Consider the following 15088-nt stretch of genomic DNA (forward strand, 5'->3'; position numbering starts at 1 on the left):
ATGTGAATTCACTCAAACTTCTAGCCTGGGAGAAGTTTTGCAATGCAACTGAAAGCCTCTGTGGTATAAACCTGTTAACAACTCAGGTCTTTAAGTTTGAAATCGTGATGGGCTAAAGGAAGAAATATTTTCTTATTTAAGATTTTAATTTTAAAAAAAATAAAAAAAAATAAAATAAAATAAAATAAATCAAGAACCTGAGACAGGAAGCAGTGTTTGTGGTAGAAAACACGTGTGGGTTGGTGTTGGGGTCTGTTCGCCTTACCCGTCTCGACACCGTGGCGTTTGTCCTCTCTTTGAGCTGGGGGTCGGTGGGAAGGCTGTTCCACACGATGTAAGGCGTGTCATACTTGTCGCGGAGCTTCGGGCAACTCTTAAACAGGAAGTCTATGATGAAGAACTTGATGCCGGCGTACACGCCTGCAAAGAGAGTAATCACAGACACATGAATTCTTAAAAAAAATATAAAATAAAAGAGGTTAAATGATGCAAAGCAACACCGTTTAGTGAAAATAACCCCTCAGATGTGCCTCACTGACAGACAAAGGGATGCCCCAAATAGGTGACGCCCCCCCACCCAAAGTAGTCCTTGCAGCTGACCTTGATGACGTCACTAGTTTCAGCATTGTGCCCATTCTTGCACATACAGACACTGGGCCAGTTATATGCTGGAGCTCAAAGTGACTCTGGTGTATTGTTGGTTATCCAGAGCCTCCCCAGCTAAGCAGTCAGATTTTCTCCTCATGGTAAAACAGCAGATTTACAGAATAAAGTGCAGAATAATGAAAAGCTTCCAATGATGAGCAGAGGTTCCAATTTCCAGTTAAACTCGATGGAAAACCAGCCTAAGAGCTCCTGATGAGACTGACGTGGGACAGATGCACACATAACCACAGATTTCTTCTCCACTACATGAACTGGGCTCCGATGACTGACCCACCAGCTGACACCCGCTTACAAACTGGACTCTCTTTGGGGGAACGTTTTTATTATAATTGTTTTGTATTTGGAGCCTGTCATGCAGCTGCCGTGTGTTGCCAGGTCTCCAGGCTCCTGCCATTCCTTATCGTTTTCCCTGTTGGTATCAATTACCCACAACCAGAGTCACACATACTACAGAAGGCAGTGGCTCTGCATGTACAGACTATGTAGGGATTTTCCCCATGATGGGTACAATACAGCCTGCCGATGTCACTTTGTGCCAACACAGACTGGTTTCCTCTGCACTCTGTCACATTTTTCCATTCCATGTTCACAATGTAACAATGTGCTCAGCTAGCTGTCTTCTTCTTTCAGCTGCTCCCATTAGATCATCTGCCTCCATCTCACCCCGTCCTCCTCTGCATGTCCTCCTTCACTACACCCATGAACCTCCTCTGAGGTCATCCTCTCATCTCCCTGCCTGGCAGCTCCATCCTCAGCGTCCAATATATTCTTTCTCCCTTCTCTGCACATGTCCAAACCATCTCAGCCTTGCCTCTAATTTTGTCTCCAAATGCAGTTAGCTATCTGTGCAGAAAAGAAAGCCCTCATTCCCAGTCACGCTGAATGTGTGGTCTGTTTTGTTTCTCCAATTGAAATGAGTCACTGAAGAAATCTTAGATGGGATCTGAAATAATAAATGTCAGTATATTTACTTTGTTTAACTGTCCAGTGCAGCTTTTAAGCATACATTGATTTTGGTTATTCATTCCTTTTAAATGGAGAAATGAAGTGCTAGATGGAAATTTGGCTAAATGACAGCAGCTTCTATGCCAACAGTTTGCTCCGAGCACCTTTCAAGAAAGTCTGAGTGCATAGTGGTTTGGGAGACGCTAAAAAGTAGTAATTATGTATAAGATCTATATGCCAATAGCCCGCAGCTTCCCCACACAGGCTGAGGGAGTACGGCTCCACAAGTTCTGCATCTGTTTTTGACTGAGTTCACGTATTGTCACAATCAAAAAGATGCTTTGTGAACATCACTCACCAATCATAAAGCCCAGCAGTTTGTACGGCAGGACGCAGGAGGTGATGAAAGTCACCCACAGGCAGACGTAAAGTTTCTGGGTGCTCTCTGGCTGCACCCACATGAACAGACTGAAACAGACAGCAGGAGGAGGACAGAATACACATCAGTATATAAGTTATGTGCATTTCTTGCACACTTGATTGTCAGGCTGAAACAAAACCACTCACTTCTTTATCTTCTCTAAAACATCAGCCATCTTTCCAAAGAGGTTCTGGAAGAGATTTAAAAGCACCTCATTAAAGAGTTTGTCTTGTTTCGAGCAGCGGTTGGATCGTTAGATGAACCTCGTTATACCTGTGCTTTTTGTGCAACGTCAAGTACAAGCTGAAACTTCTCAGACACAGTCAAGTCTTCCTTTGGAGGCTCCTTTAACAACACACACACAAAAGCCACACGTTGATCTCCAGTCCTGGATACATTTCATTCTGACCTGCACAACAACAACAGCAGGAACGCATCTTACCATGGGTTCAGAGACCTCAGGCACAATGCTCCACTGGATCCTCCAACCTCTGAAAAATAGAAGGTATAAATAATGCACATGTTATAAGGCAACTATTCCTTCAATGCAAAACATCAACTTTAAAGGACCGACTTTTCCAGCAAGTACTGCTCTTTTGTAGCGACAATTACAACAACCCCAAATATGCACAAATGTGTGCATGTTTTTAAAATCTGGCGGTTTTAACAAACATTTGCTGTGTGACTAAGGGCCGCGGTGTGCATCTGTGTACTACCAGCACAGCTGTGGCCGCAGTAGTTGATGTTAATGTGGGTTTTTTGCACAATTAATCACGCTAAAAGCTGAAAATCGGACTGTAGCCTTTTACAAACAATCGAGCTCAACCGTGAAACAACAGCTGAGGCAAAAATGATCCCGCTTTTATGAATAAATGACAGTTTTTACCTGGCAATGAGGTAATTTAAGGACAAGCGTAGGATAGCCAGGAAGAGGAACATGGGAATGGCCCAGCCATGCCAAGCAGCATTCATGTAAATCTGGATTCAAAAGGGAAAAAAAGGACAATATATACACAGGTTAACGTGGTTTGTTGTTCTTTAATAAACAACCGATATGCATTAAATTCAGCACTTTATAGCAGCGAGGACACATTCTTTCAGTCAATAACAGCAATGAATTATAAGATGGACATAAAGAGGAATCAGGGGGCTCATTGTAAGCCTGAAGCGCATAAACTTGGGTGATATATCAGCAGTGGAAGGCGCTGAGTCACCTGTCAACACTAAACCAGCATCACGTCTGGATACTGAGATGGTGTAGGGCCATAATCAGTGGGTTGAGGATGATTTAGCATAACCACTGACTGGACATTAATGAAGATCTGATTAGGCCTACAGTCGCTGGCAGAATCACTGCAACTCATCACAGTGAAGCAGACATGACTTTAATATTCATTTAATCTCCCGGCCACGAGCTGTAAGACAATTAGGTCAGAGTAAAACTACAGAAACGACTCTTTTCTATTAAAAGGGTCGTACCCGCTGTCCAAAATTATCATCGGACTCCTTTTCCAGTTTGGTTGATTTTAGACACCCAAAATTGTAAAAAAAAAAATCACGTTGGGATAATAAGGAACTACACTGAATACATATAATAACTGCTGTAAAGTACAAGCAAGAAGTCTTGATCTCAAAATTCGACTAAATCATTCAATTCAACTTCATCAATTTCCTCTCTCTCATCACAATTGCCCTGCATCCTCTATGAAGTCTCACCTATTCATGGATTCGATTTAGAGAAAAGAGGAAAAAGTCACAACTGCAGTCAAATAAAGGCAGGGTGGTGAAAATGTAGTGCAAGGTGTCAAAGTGACAGAGACGGCAGATGACAGAAGCAGCACAGCTGTCAATGACACCCAGACTGTGCAGAAGCCATCAGCAGTTTATGGCAGGTAATCCTGTATCACAACTAACCTCAAGTTTTCTTTTAGAGAATATCGAAGCGCGATTATTAGACAAAGTTAAAACATTAATTCACATGTCTGAAGTGTAAGACTCACAATGAAGGCAATAGCTGAGGTGTACACGGAGTGCCAATTAGATAAGGCGGAGAGGTTCCTTAAGAAGTTGGTGACAGGTCTGGCTCCTCGCTCTGAAACAGCAAAGACACAGGGATTCACTGAGAGTGTAAAGCTAAAGACAGAGCAGCAATGTCTTTACTTTTGGTTATCTTTGTGAATCAGCCTTTTACTGTGAAATTTTCCAGGACTTTTATATTTAACTACATGTCGAAATGTTCAAAAGGAAAAAAAAATTAGATCTACAATACACAGAACTAGAGTATTGCATGAATGTGTGTTAGTGATATCATTACTATTATTATTATTATTATTATCATTATTATGTAGAGGATGCCAAGTAAAAGCTTATACTCACTGAGTCGCCTCATGTTTTCTGTCAACCTGGATGGAAAACAAAAGAAAGTGAAGGTCAGATTACGCGTAGATGCTGACATACACGCAAAAAAAATAAATGCTGCTTTATGTGAGAGGGGAAGTGTTAACACTTTGGCCTTCATCCGTCTGTAATGACTCACTGTTCTGTACAGAGGAGGAGAGAAAATAAGTACGATGAGAAAAAAAACCCCACTTCCTCTGTGCAAAATCAAACCAGAGACAGCTACAGGGTGAGGGTACAAGCTTCGGTCTCGTCCACCGAGACCGAAGCTTTTATGCTCGCCGGGCACTCCGATTCCACATCTTCTTCAACAACCCGAGGAGTTATGTTCTGCTCAGGACCACATCTCACCCACCTTTTAGCACTTAGCGGTTCCTCAGCCTCCACTGTGCTTTCCTCCGGCTGGAAGCGGAAGTCTTCCATGTAAACCCCGAAGCGCTCGTACAGCCACTTCTGCAGCCGTGAACTCCAAACTTCCTTCTGCTGTTTCTCTGCTAAAGAAAACACATCAACTTTGATTTGCTGCTATAAGCACGACTTACTTTTGTAATCCCCTGCACCAACAATCATGCATTGTTAAAAGAAAATCACTGATATGTGATGGGCTTATGTTATCAATAACTCTTACTCCAACCCTATCTCCTGCCCTGTCATGGGACCCAGACTGGACCACTTAAGCCTGGTCTCAGACAGTGATTATCCAACGGTAGCTGAGCAAATTCAAGGACTCACGCCAGGCCTGCTTCTGTGTTTCCAAGCACGTGATTGGGAGAGCTTTGGGCTATGGTGTCTGCTTTTTCTGCATTATTAAGTCTTGTTACAGGTTAAACCACAGAAATGACACAGTCAGGATCACCACAGGCAGGTGGACATGGCTGTATGGAAAGGTGTGAGCTGAACCAACAGAGCTTTGCAGCCTGTGCTGTTACATAAAAGCTAAACTTGCTATTGCCGTGTGAATAAATATATATCAAAAAACACTTTTCACTTTGTGTAATGAATCCGTGTTTTCTACACGATAAGCTGACTTACTGTAAATAACTGCCTGGATTTTATAACCTTAGTATTCTCTGCATGCAGTAAAACAGCCTGGTGGGCCTGATATCCTCATAAACTGCATACTTGCCAGTCAAAACAAGGACAACAGTCAACTGCTAATGCTGAAGTGCCCCTGAGCAAAAACTAGAGCTCTAATCTGCTGTGGTGTTTCAAGTGAACACCAATTTGTTGTGGTAGTACCCACAGGTGACTAACAGCCTGACTGCTCAGACATTTATTGCCATATGAGAATGAATACAGTTTGTTTTTTCTGCTGTAGATGATGCGATTCAGCTAGAAGCAGTTACATTTACAGTTTTCAAAGCCACCACTGCCAGGGCCCAAACAGACGCGATTTCTCTCTTTCACATTATCTACGGCAGGGCTTTGGTAGCAGAGTGCCAGCTCATTTAAACTAACATGTGACTGAGGGTAACATAGCAACGCTTTCACTTCATGGTGGTAATGTGGGTTGTTTTTTTTTCTTTCCTTTTTTTGCTCTTTACAGTTTGACCTTTAGTGACATCACAGCCACATCACCACTGAAATGTGTTACAAAGTTTAGGGTGCTGTAACTGCTGCAGCAGGAGGTTGACTCTGCAAACACACAACTTTAAAAGTTTCAAATGATGGCGATGGTTTGCGTGGGTGCACGATCACGCTCTGGACCTCTTTGTTATATATGTAGATGTTGATGTCAAACTACAGGAAGGAAGATTCAATTTAACACAAATCTTATAATTTATTTAAAGCTGAAAAATGAGCTAAAAATCTCTGAACAGACTCCAGGCTGAACCGCAGTAAACTGTGGATGAAGGAGATGTGCTGCAGTCCTCACAGGCTGCCACTAACTGACCGCCTCACTTTACCAAACCTGGATCTGCATAAGCCGGCCTAACATATTCTTATGTCTGCCCTAGATGAAGTGATCTACAATCATAACCCATTTTCCAAAATTAGCCTCACTCTCTCACCCTCCCTTTAACTAATATCTCACACACACAAACACACACCAATCCCTGGATCACTGAAAGTCAACCTATGAGAGTAACTGTTCAGCCTGAAACCAAAAGAAAGCACATATCAGAATCTGACCGTTATTGCACTAATGAGCTTGTCTCATTTGTCCCTCGCGCAAATATTTTGAAAACCGACTCATTCTTAACAGCGACGATCTGGACTAATGATAGGAACCAGCCTCGATGCATTAATGTGGTTTGTTGTGTTGCTTACTTGCTCTTGACAGCACACAGCGCACACAGGAAACCCCTCTGTTTGCGTGCACGTGTCTGTGTGTTTGTCACGCACACTACATACTGCCTCGTGTCCTGGAGTAACCCACAAACCCTTCCGACCCACTCTGTTCCCATCGAGCGCTCCGTTGCACGCATCCTACACTCTCACCTCCCCTGCACACGTGCACACACACACGCAAACTCTCCTCTTGATTTACTCCCACACTCAGAAGACGTCAAGGACTCATTTCCTCTCCCTTAGACTCCAACTCGCCCACCTTCACCCCCCCATTTCTCGTCCACTTGGAGTCTTACCTGTTCTGTTGTTTGAGGGCGACTGCTGCTTTCTGGGAGGTTGTGGTGGAGAGTCCTCTAGCCTGAAGGGAAGGGACAGACACACACATAGTCACGAAAAAACTAAGGGAAAGATCTGTCATGTGTCAGTCTCACTTCTGTATTGTCAGAACTGCAATCTCACACTTTAAGAAGTACATGAGCCAGCATGTTGAAAGCTGCTGCACTGAACGGATCACCACAAAAGGCAAAGAGACATACACAGAGCCAGACTAGAAAGATTCACTCTGCCTGTTATCACAGTGAGTAAGGTTACTGATAAAATCTCACACAATGAGACAAAAGGATCAGTGCCAACAAAAATGGAAAATGGTGAAAGAGGCAGGGTGGTACAGCAAACATCCTCCTTTAACTTCAGACACATTAATTCAGCTATTCATATCCTGCAAAAACTGAAGGCATCTGCATCAATCGGACTTAAATAAATCTCAATGACAAATCTGAAATCACTCATTGGTCCTTTAGGGAGGGCCTACCCACAAATCACCCATTCTGCACAGCTACAAACACACACATTCAATAAGTGCATCCCTACAGCCATTCTGATTCCATAAAACGTCCTGAACAGGCACTGCAGTGGTAGTTACAAATGGATGAAACAACATTTAGAGCAAACTGGCACTGGCAAACTTGTTGCTCTTTTATCTATAAGGCTTTAATTGCAGTCATATTTCTTTGTAATGGACAGGAAATTCTAGCGTAAGACTGAATTGATCTTCTCCCTAAAGCGAAGGCTTCTCCAGAATGTGTTAATGCTTTGTTTTACTGTTTATTCCAATCATATACCAGTGAAGAAGAAATGTTTGCTGTCTGTTATGCTCATGCTGGATATTGCTGACAAAGTATTAACTGTGGAAAACTTGCAGGTCACAGTACATTAACTTCACCTCTTACAAATTCCTAAACTGCTTTCGATAGTCTTGAGGCCATGTTTCAGCGCTGGCAATCACTTGAAGAATACCAGCAGAATTTCCCATGGGCATTCAAGCTAACATTTCCACACAGTCCACACACAGTACATGAGAGAGAGACATGCACACCCGCAAGTGTAAAGGGTATCCCAGTAGATGCCAAGAGGCGTGGGTTTTTCCTGTCACCAGGATAGCATCTGTGTCACAGCGAGGAGATTCAGACAAGCGCGTGACTCCTTTCGTTTTTTTTTCCTCTCCCTCTCCCTTTTTCCATCTCCCTAATAACACACACACACACACACACACACACACACACACACACCCCTTGTGGAATTTCCTGCCTACCGAGCTGTTGATGCTTCTATTTATAACAGAAACCTTGGGCGGCACCGGCACCCTCGTCATCCAACTTGCCCCGTGGTAAACTCTGCTGAGCTGAACTGTTACAAAGTGCAGCGTCACCCTTTCCTTTCATTTCATAACTATTACTTCCCTTTTCATACATTTCTCCTCTCATTTCCCGTCATGTGCTTCACTCTGCAGTCCCGTCTTCTCGTCTCACCTGGTTTTGAGCAAATCGCTCATCTTCTGCTCCAGGTCTATCCTTTTGCTTCGCTCCCTCTCGAGCTCCTGCCGCAGGGAGTCCACGCTGGTCTCGTCCCGCAGCTTCCTCAGTTCCTCCTCTGGAGAAAACAAAACAACACAAACACTGGAGGTCAGCAAATTTAATTCAATCTAATTCAAGTCGATTTTACTTATATCACACCTTTATATTGTAAGGTAAAGACTCTACTGTAAAAGAGAAAAGACCCTAACAATCACATGACCCTCTATGAGAAAACTTGGTGAAAGTGGAGATCAAGAACTCCCTTTAAACAGGAAGAAACCTCCAGCAGAACCAGGGTTAGGGAGGAGTTGCCATCTAGTTGGGGGTGAGGGGAGGAAGACAGGACAAAAGACACAATGTGGAACTTGTTATGTTATCTTTAATGGCTCATCCTGATCCCTGACCCTGGTACTGCCAGAGGTTTCTTCCTGTTAAAAGGCACTTTTTCCTTCCCACTGTCGCCAAGTTTGTCGCCAGAGGGTCATCTGATATATTGTATGTGCTTTACTTTAAAATATAAAAGATGCTATATCAGTAACATTTAATTTTTCTTAAATGATGAGATTCATACTCTCACATGCTCAGGGTCACAAAAAGGCACATAAGAAGCAAGATTTAAATTTATGTGCAATGCCATTTTCAGTAAAAGAATTCAATTCAATAAAAAAATATTGCTTTTATCCCTCCTGTTTATAGCCTATAACCTTCACCTCTCCTCCTCACTTCCTCCTTGTCAATCATGTGATGGCTTCAATTGGTTTCGGGTAACGGCACTTTCAAAGCCTGGGGTGCAAAATCAGCACTGTCTCACACTCTATTGCCCCTGAATAAAGGAGCACATGAATATTGGAGAAGAGAAGGCCAGAAATGTGTGCACGTGCACCCGTCAATCAGTACCCACTTACCCATTAGATGCTCGAATAAGCAATCGCAAAAATCAAAAGGACAGATCGAGTCCACCTTAAAGAGAAATATTTCTGATTATCAGCAAAGGCTCTTCGAGGACAATCATGCCCTGCTGTAGCACCACTTCCATTGTGAACACCCTCAAAAGCACACAAGTTGGTGTCTCAGTTAAAAAAGAGAAACATCACCTGAAACGGGTGCAACATGTTCTTGAAGTAGCAAAGTGCTGAAAGTAAAGAAAGCAATGAAAGCAGCGCAACTCCCCAATCACCCACTTTTCTCAGAACATCGCACACCCGAGGAGAGGATTCAGATTACAAGACTGTAGCTGCCACTTTCTCTTTCTCATCACCCAGCCTCATAGCTCACTCTAGTCCTTTATTACATCCCATTAACACTAATAAAACATTCATTGGCAGAACCTCCTGCAGCTACAGCGCTGGCTTCAACCTGGGGTGCTGCCTCTGAGAGAGGAAAAACATCCAGTATAATGTTTCTGCCTCAGATTCTTCTTCTGCATTTCTAGTTTACTCAGAGCAGTTTGGGAAAATTTGGCTCTCTTTGAAGTCTTCCTTTTGAAAATCCTCTGCAGTGGTGCATTAAAGAAAAAAAACCAAACCATCATTTTATCTCTTACTTCCCAAAATGCAAAATGACTCCTCTCATACATTCAACAGTGGCTGTGTCTCTCCTCCCATCGGCCCAGCATTCAAATATGTATGAAAACGTGCCTCTGTGTACATAACAGTAAGCAAAACACAGGCCAAAGGTCGCAATGGGCTTAAGCTGCTTAATGGTTGCCCTGTGCCATAAGATCTGCAGCCAACTTTAAACCTATTACATTAAAAGACTAGCAGCAGCAGCGGGTATGATACAAGCAGTATTTAGCTTTGAGTTTAGTGTAACATAAGCAAAGTCACTCTGTACACCTTCAAGTCAAGTAACATAACTAAACCAACCACAGGATCTCTTTCTTAATAAGATGACTTGGGTGGTTTTCACAGCTTTTTACCACTAATGCCCACTCGTACGCTGCCACTCCGTACAACCACTCCCTGCACCCCACCCCCAATTTCTTTCTCCCATGCTCCACTCCTTCCCGTGCATGTATTCCCTCTCTGTAGTTTCCTTCCACATTGTCCATAACCTTCAAAACACCAGAAATAGAGATGCTGCAGAGTCCATAACACTGCACTGGAAGTGGGGCCACAAGTGTGTGATACAGCACAGTTTGGCACAGTACGCTATGTGTGTCGGACGAGGAAGGATAGAGTACAATCTGTTTTTTCTGTTCCACAGAGGCTCTCTACATCAGATAGCATATTAATAATACTGTCAACATGCCTGTTCTGCACCTAAAACTGGATTGCTGACTTCTATATATAAATCTTCATCCTGGGTTGCCACATCACAGGGTCTCTTCAGCCATTACGAAAGCTAGTAACTAGACCATTTATGTGTAACACAGACAGGGGATTAGCTAAATGCCATGCCAAGAGATGTCACTTTTAATCGTGCTGACCTTCTGTTCTTTGCAGACTTTGAATGAAACCATAATATCTGTAGGGGAAAAAGAAAAGCTACAAAAACATCACTATGAACTTTACACACAATACATTATTTTATAAGGAAGGTTTGGATGCTGAGGGCAGATTATGGAAATGATGGAGGTTCTGCACTGCTTAACGGTGTTTTATTTGCACCAGGTTAAAAGGAATCGTTATGCACATTTTTAAATTGTACTGGAGTAGCGCTGCATGACTCACACTTCAAAGTAATTCTTAACCATTTCATATTGGGCCCTAATGCAGCACTTCAATCCCCTCTTTAAGTCTACTCTCGCTTCAGGCCGGCTTTCTTCCAATTGGCTGCCCCTCTTAAACAAAAGGTGGGCGGGATTTCTGTGCCCTGTATCCAGATTTGTGTTACGCAGACACATAGCAGTTTCTTTTTTGAATAATTGGAGTCAAAAAGCCAAAAATAAAACTAAATGTTTGCATTCCTGAATGCTGATGAGGATTTGTGACAATAATAACCACTATACAGAAATTTCAAAAATCAAAGCATACATGTAATTTTTCAGTTTTGTCTCGTCACACCATTATTAGAGCTAGTAGAGCCCAAACCTATACACTGAATTTTTTATGGTCCTGATCCACTACTGAGGTAGAGATGCTATATTTAGCTGGACAGATGAGTCCTGGTTCCCAACTCAAATGTGACAAAAACATACCTCATCTGGTTAAACCTTCTTTGATAAACTGAGGAAAAATCAAATCATTCACACTTGCATGTAACCTTTAAATACCTCCATGGATTCAGCAATTTAAAAAGTAAAGTTTAGAGCACCTTACAGACCTCAGAACACTTTTAAAACAGGCTGGCTCGTGTTAGTCACGTCCGGCTTATATTCCAAAGATGGCAAACTTACTGAGGTTGAGGTTACTTTTATGGCTTTTGAAATTATCGACAGCTCCACTGTAAAGCAGCTCAAAGCTGTCAAAGGTGCAGTCCTCCATCCTGCACAAGGCCATGCGCCTCTGCAATCGACCGGTCCCCGGGACGCTGCTGCAGGAACGGGACGGCAGAGTGGCCGCTTTGGGTCGGTCTTGACGTCCAGCCATGGCTGCAGGTTGCTTTAGTCCAGCCTGGAGAGTTTAACCCTCCCACTCTGACCTCAAAACTCCTCCAAGGCCCGTAAAAGTTTAGCTACAGGTCCCATGTTTACATGCCTCATCCAGAGATCAGGGATTTCTCCAAACTAAGTTATCGCAAGCAGCACAATGGACTGTTGTGACAGGCCTCCACACAGTGTGATGAGCAGCGATCAGAGCTGGTCTGCATGTGTCAGGCTCTGGGTGACAAGAGAAGGGGGGCAGTGGAGGTAAAGAGAGGCGGAGCTTTGCTTGGCGGCCAGCAGACTAAGAGGGCCTGGAATCTGAGATTTCTCAGCAGACTAGAGCTGACAGACAGAAACAACACACACACACACACACAACACACACACACACACACACACACACACACAAGCACTAACACACACACACACACCACACACACACACACACACAGCACACGCACACACACACACACAAATACACACACACACACACACACACACACACTACACTACACACACACACCTGTCAGCGGCCTTATATGACCCATGTGGATGAGGATGTGTTGTGTTTTTGGTTTAAGCAGGTGTGTGAAGAAGCATGTGTGGGGACAGAAAAGTCTGCACGCGTACTGTACGCACTGGACATGAACTGCAAACCACTTTTCATTTACGCAAGTTTTTTAAGTCCTCAAAGGAAAAGTACTGTGTGAGTTTTTCAATCCAGGCCAGAGACAATAGCTCCTTTCACGAAAGCAGTGGGGGCATGGGGTGGGGGAGTTCGGAGAATAAGAGAGACAGAGCGGGAGAGAGAGGCAAAATCAGCTGCTTCGCACTGGCCTCTCACTGTTCCCATTCACTGCCGTATTTTCCACAACACTCTTTTACTTGAGCATAAAGGAAGGTCGATTTTTGTGGCCTCCAGCCGATCTGCAGATGTTAACAGGCTATTCAAGCTTCTGGCTAAGGAAAAAGAGAAGGGGAAACCACGGCACAAAATGAAACTAGCAACTAACAGGAACACGTGATTTCTCTATTCCCCACTTCTGTATGAGAAAAGATGACAACAGAGCTGGATGATTCACCTTTGTCTCAAATGAAGCTTTTTTTGCACATAAAAGGGCTGATCATATATAAATTATAAATACCGATTTACTTTACCATATGATATATGATTATATCATTAAGTACAGAGAACATTTATGTATGAGTAAGAGCATTGCATTCCCAAACATATATATGTATAAAAGACATCCAAATATAAAGCTGTAGTTGGACCGAACTGTTTCCTCCCCCTCTCCTTGGCCGCCTTCCTCTCTGGCCTTGATGTCTGTGGATAACCTAGATCGGACTTGCTTGGTGTCCTCACTTCATCCCCCCTCTACAACACAGGTCGACTTCACGGCTAAGTTCTTCCTGCAACATCAAAAACAACCCCGACGTCTTTCTCGTCTCATGCCGTGTTTGTCAACCTCTTGTTTACGTGATGCCGAGCCAAACTCCTTGACAGGCAGCGTGTGTGGGAGTTAAAGTGTGTCTGTGTTCTTTCTAAATGTATGCGTGCTTGCTATTGGCCATTTGTGTGAGACTCATATTTACATAGGAGAGGGAGGGTGGAGAAAAACATGAGCGTGTCATAAATAGCCTAGATGAGCAATGTTCAATAATCCGATTTTGTGTCAGCAGGGAGGATACATTTCTCCTGTTTAGGGATTCTAAATCACATCACAGATGTCATTACATCAGATATCTGGTAAAGATTACAGTTTCCCCTGTAAGAAAAGGAAACCGAGTGTTTTCAGGGCAACTGTAAAGAAAACAATTCCCACGGGGTCTGAGAAATGCCATGCGGTGAACTCGGAGGATTGTGCAGAACCCCATTTCCTCTGTTAACAGATGCTGCTAGTCATTTAGCTACTGCACACTTCCATGTCTCACTCAAAGAGCACAGTACTCGGTGGTAACCATGCTGCTTTGACAAAGCAGTGAGTCGGCTCATTTCTACTCTGAACTTTTCTACCCACATGGCCAACTGTTGCATTCTCACACGCTTCCCTGCAGCTAATGAAAGATGACTAAACAAACTGATGATGATGAGGATAACTGTAACACTTGTGAGTCCAGTGAGAAGATCATCTAAAATGCTGTCCATTCCAAACTGTACCGACACCGAAATTATACTTAAAGGCCTCTTCACAAAACTCCCAAATATAGAAACCATCTGCCTCTGCAATGTCCAGACCCCTTCAATGCCAGTGACTTCATTTCCTGTAAAGAGCTCACGTATGATGGAACCGACAGGTCCCGTGAAAAATGTCTTCATTATCATGCAGCGTGTACTGAAGCTGCCCATTAGATGGAGAATAAATCCTTGTCATGCAGCAAGTACTATGGCTGCTTATTTAGAAAGACAATGAATCATCATCACAGCAAAAGAAATGAGTGATGAGGCAAAGACCTGCAAGATACTCCATCACTTGCATAATTTTCCCAAAGAAGGCTAAACCAAGACTTTTTAATAACTTCCATTTTTCTCTGCATAACAGGTCTCCACAATTACAATACACTCTTCATTACTACATTACTTCCTTACAAGTTTTTCCCTCTAAATGAACGCTCTAAAAAGACAGATCGCATATTTCCCACTTTTTTGCCTTTAAACACCCTCTACACATCCTAGTCTATATAATAACCATTTGCAAACTTAACTTGCAGTTTATCAGCTGCTTTGTGATTTAAAACTAGAAAAAAGAAGCTGTTTTGCATCAGCCATCAGACAGAACTCAATTCCCACCAAAAACAGTGAAAATATGGTAAATGGCCTGTATTTATATAGCGCTTTACTAGTCCCTAAGGACCCCAAAGCGCTTTACACATCCAGTCATCCACCCATTCACACACACACATTCACACACTGGTGATGGCAAGCTACATTGTAGCCACAGCCACCCTGAGCTGCAACAGTTTATTACAGTTTCAATAAACCAATTT

General features: G+C 43.1%; 1 protein-coding gene across 5 annotated transcripts in view; it reads right to left on the bottom strand.

Moving 5' to 3' along the window:
* gramd4a (GRAM domain containing 4a) overlaps positions 1-15088 on the bottom strand; it is a 50189-nt gene that overhangs the window by 7038 nt on the left and 28063 nt on the right. For 3 of the 5 annotated variants that reach the window (XM_042217864.1, XM_005915705.3, XM_042217868.1), the window contains 11 exons: positions 8530-8650; positions 7018-7079; positions 4785-4923; positions 4409-4434; positions 4033-4124; positions 2919-3010; positions 2475-2523; positions 2306-2377; positions 2179-2222; positions 1970-2079; positions 266-420 (listed from right to left, as the gene is read on the bottom strand). In XM_042217864.1, the coding sequence (XP_042073798.1) occupies positions 266-420; positions 1970-2079; positions 2179-2222; positions 2306-2377; positions 2475-2523; positions 2919-3010; positions 4033-4124; positions 4409-4434; positions 4785-4923; positions 7018-7079; positions 8530-8650 (962 nt within the window). Of the gene's footprint in view, positions 1-265; positions 421-1969; positions 2080-2178; positions 2223-2305; positions 2378-2474; positions 2524-2918; positions 3011-4032; positions 4125-4408; positions 4435-4784; positions 4924-7017; positions 7080-8529; positions 8651-11911; positions 12470-15088 lie in introns of those variants that run through there. The other 2 variants (XM_042217867.1, XM_042217861.1) reach the window with 2 other exon arrangements.

The sequence above is a fragment of the Haplochromis burtoni genome, unplaced genomic scaffold, assembly GCF_018398535.1.
Source record: "Haplochromis burtoni strain Fernald_Lab_line unplaced genomic scaffold, NCSU_Asbu1 Contig_14, whole genome shotgun sequence".
Classification (NCBI taxonomy): Eukaryota; Metazoa; Chordata; class Actinopteri; order Cichliformes; family Cichlidae; genus Haplochromis; species Haplochromis burtoni.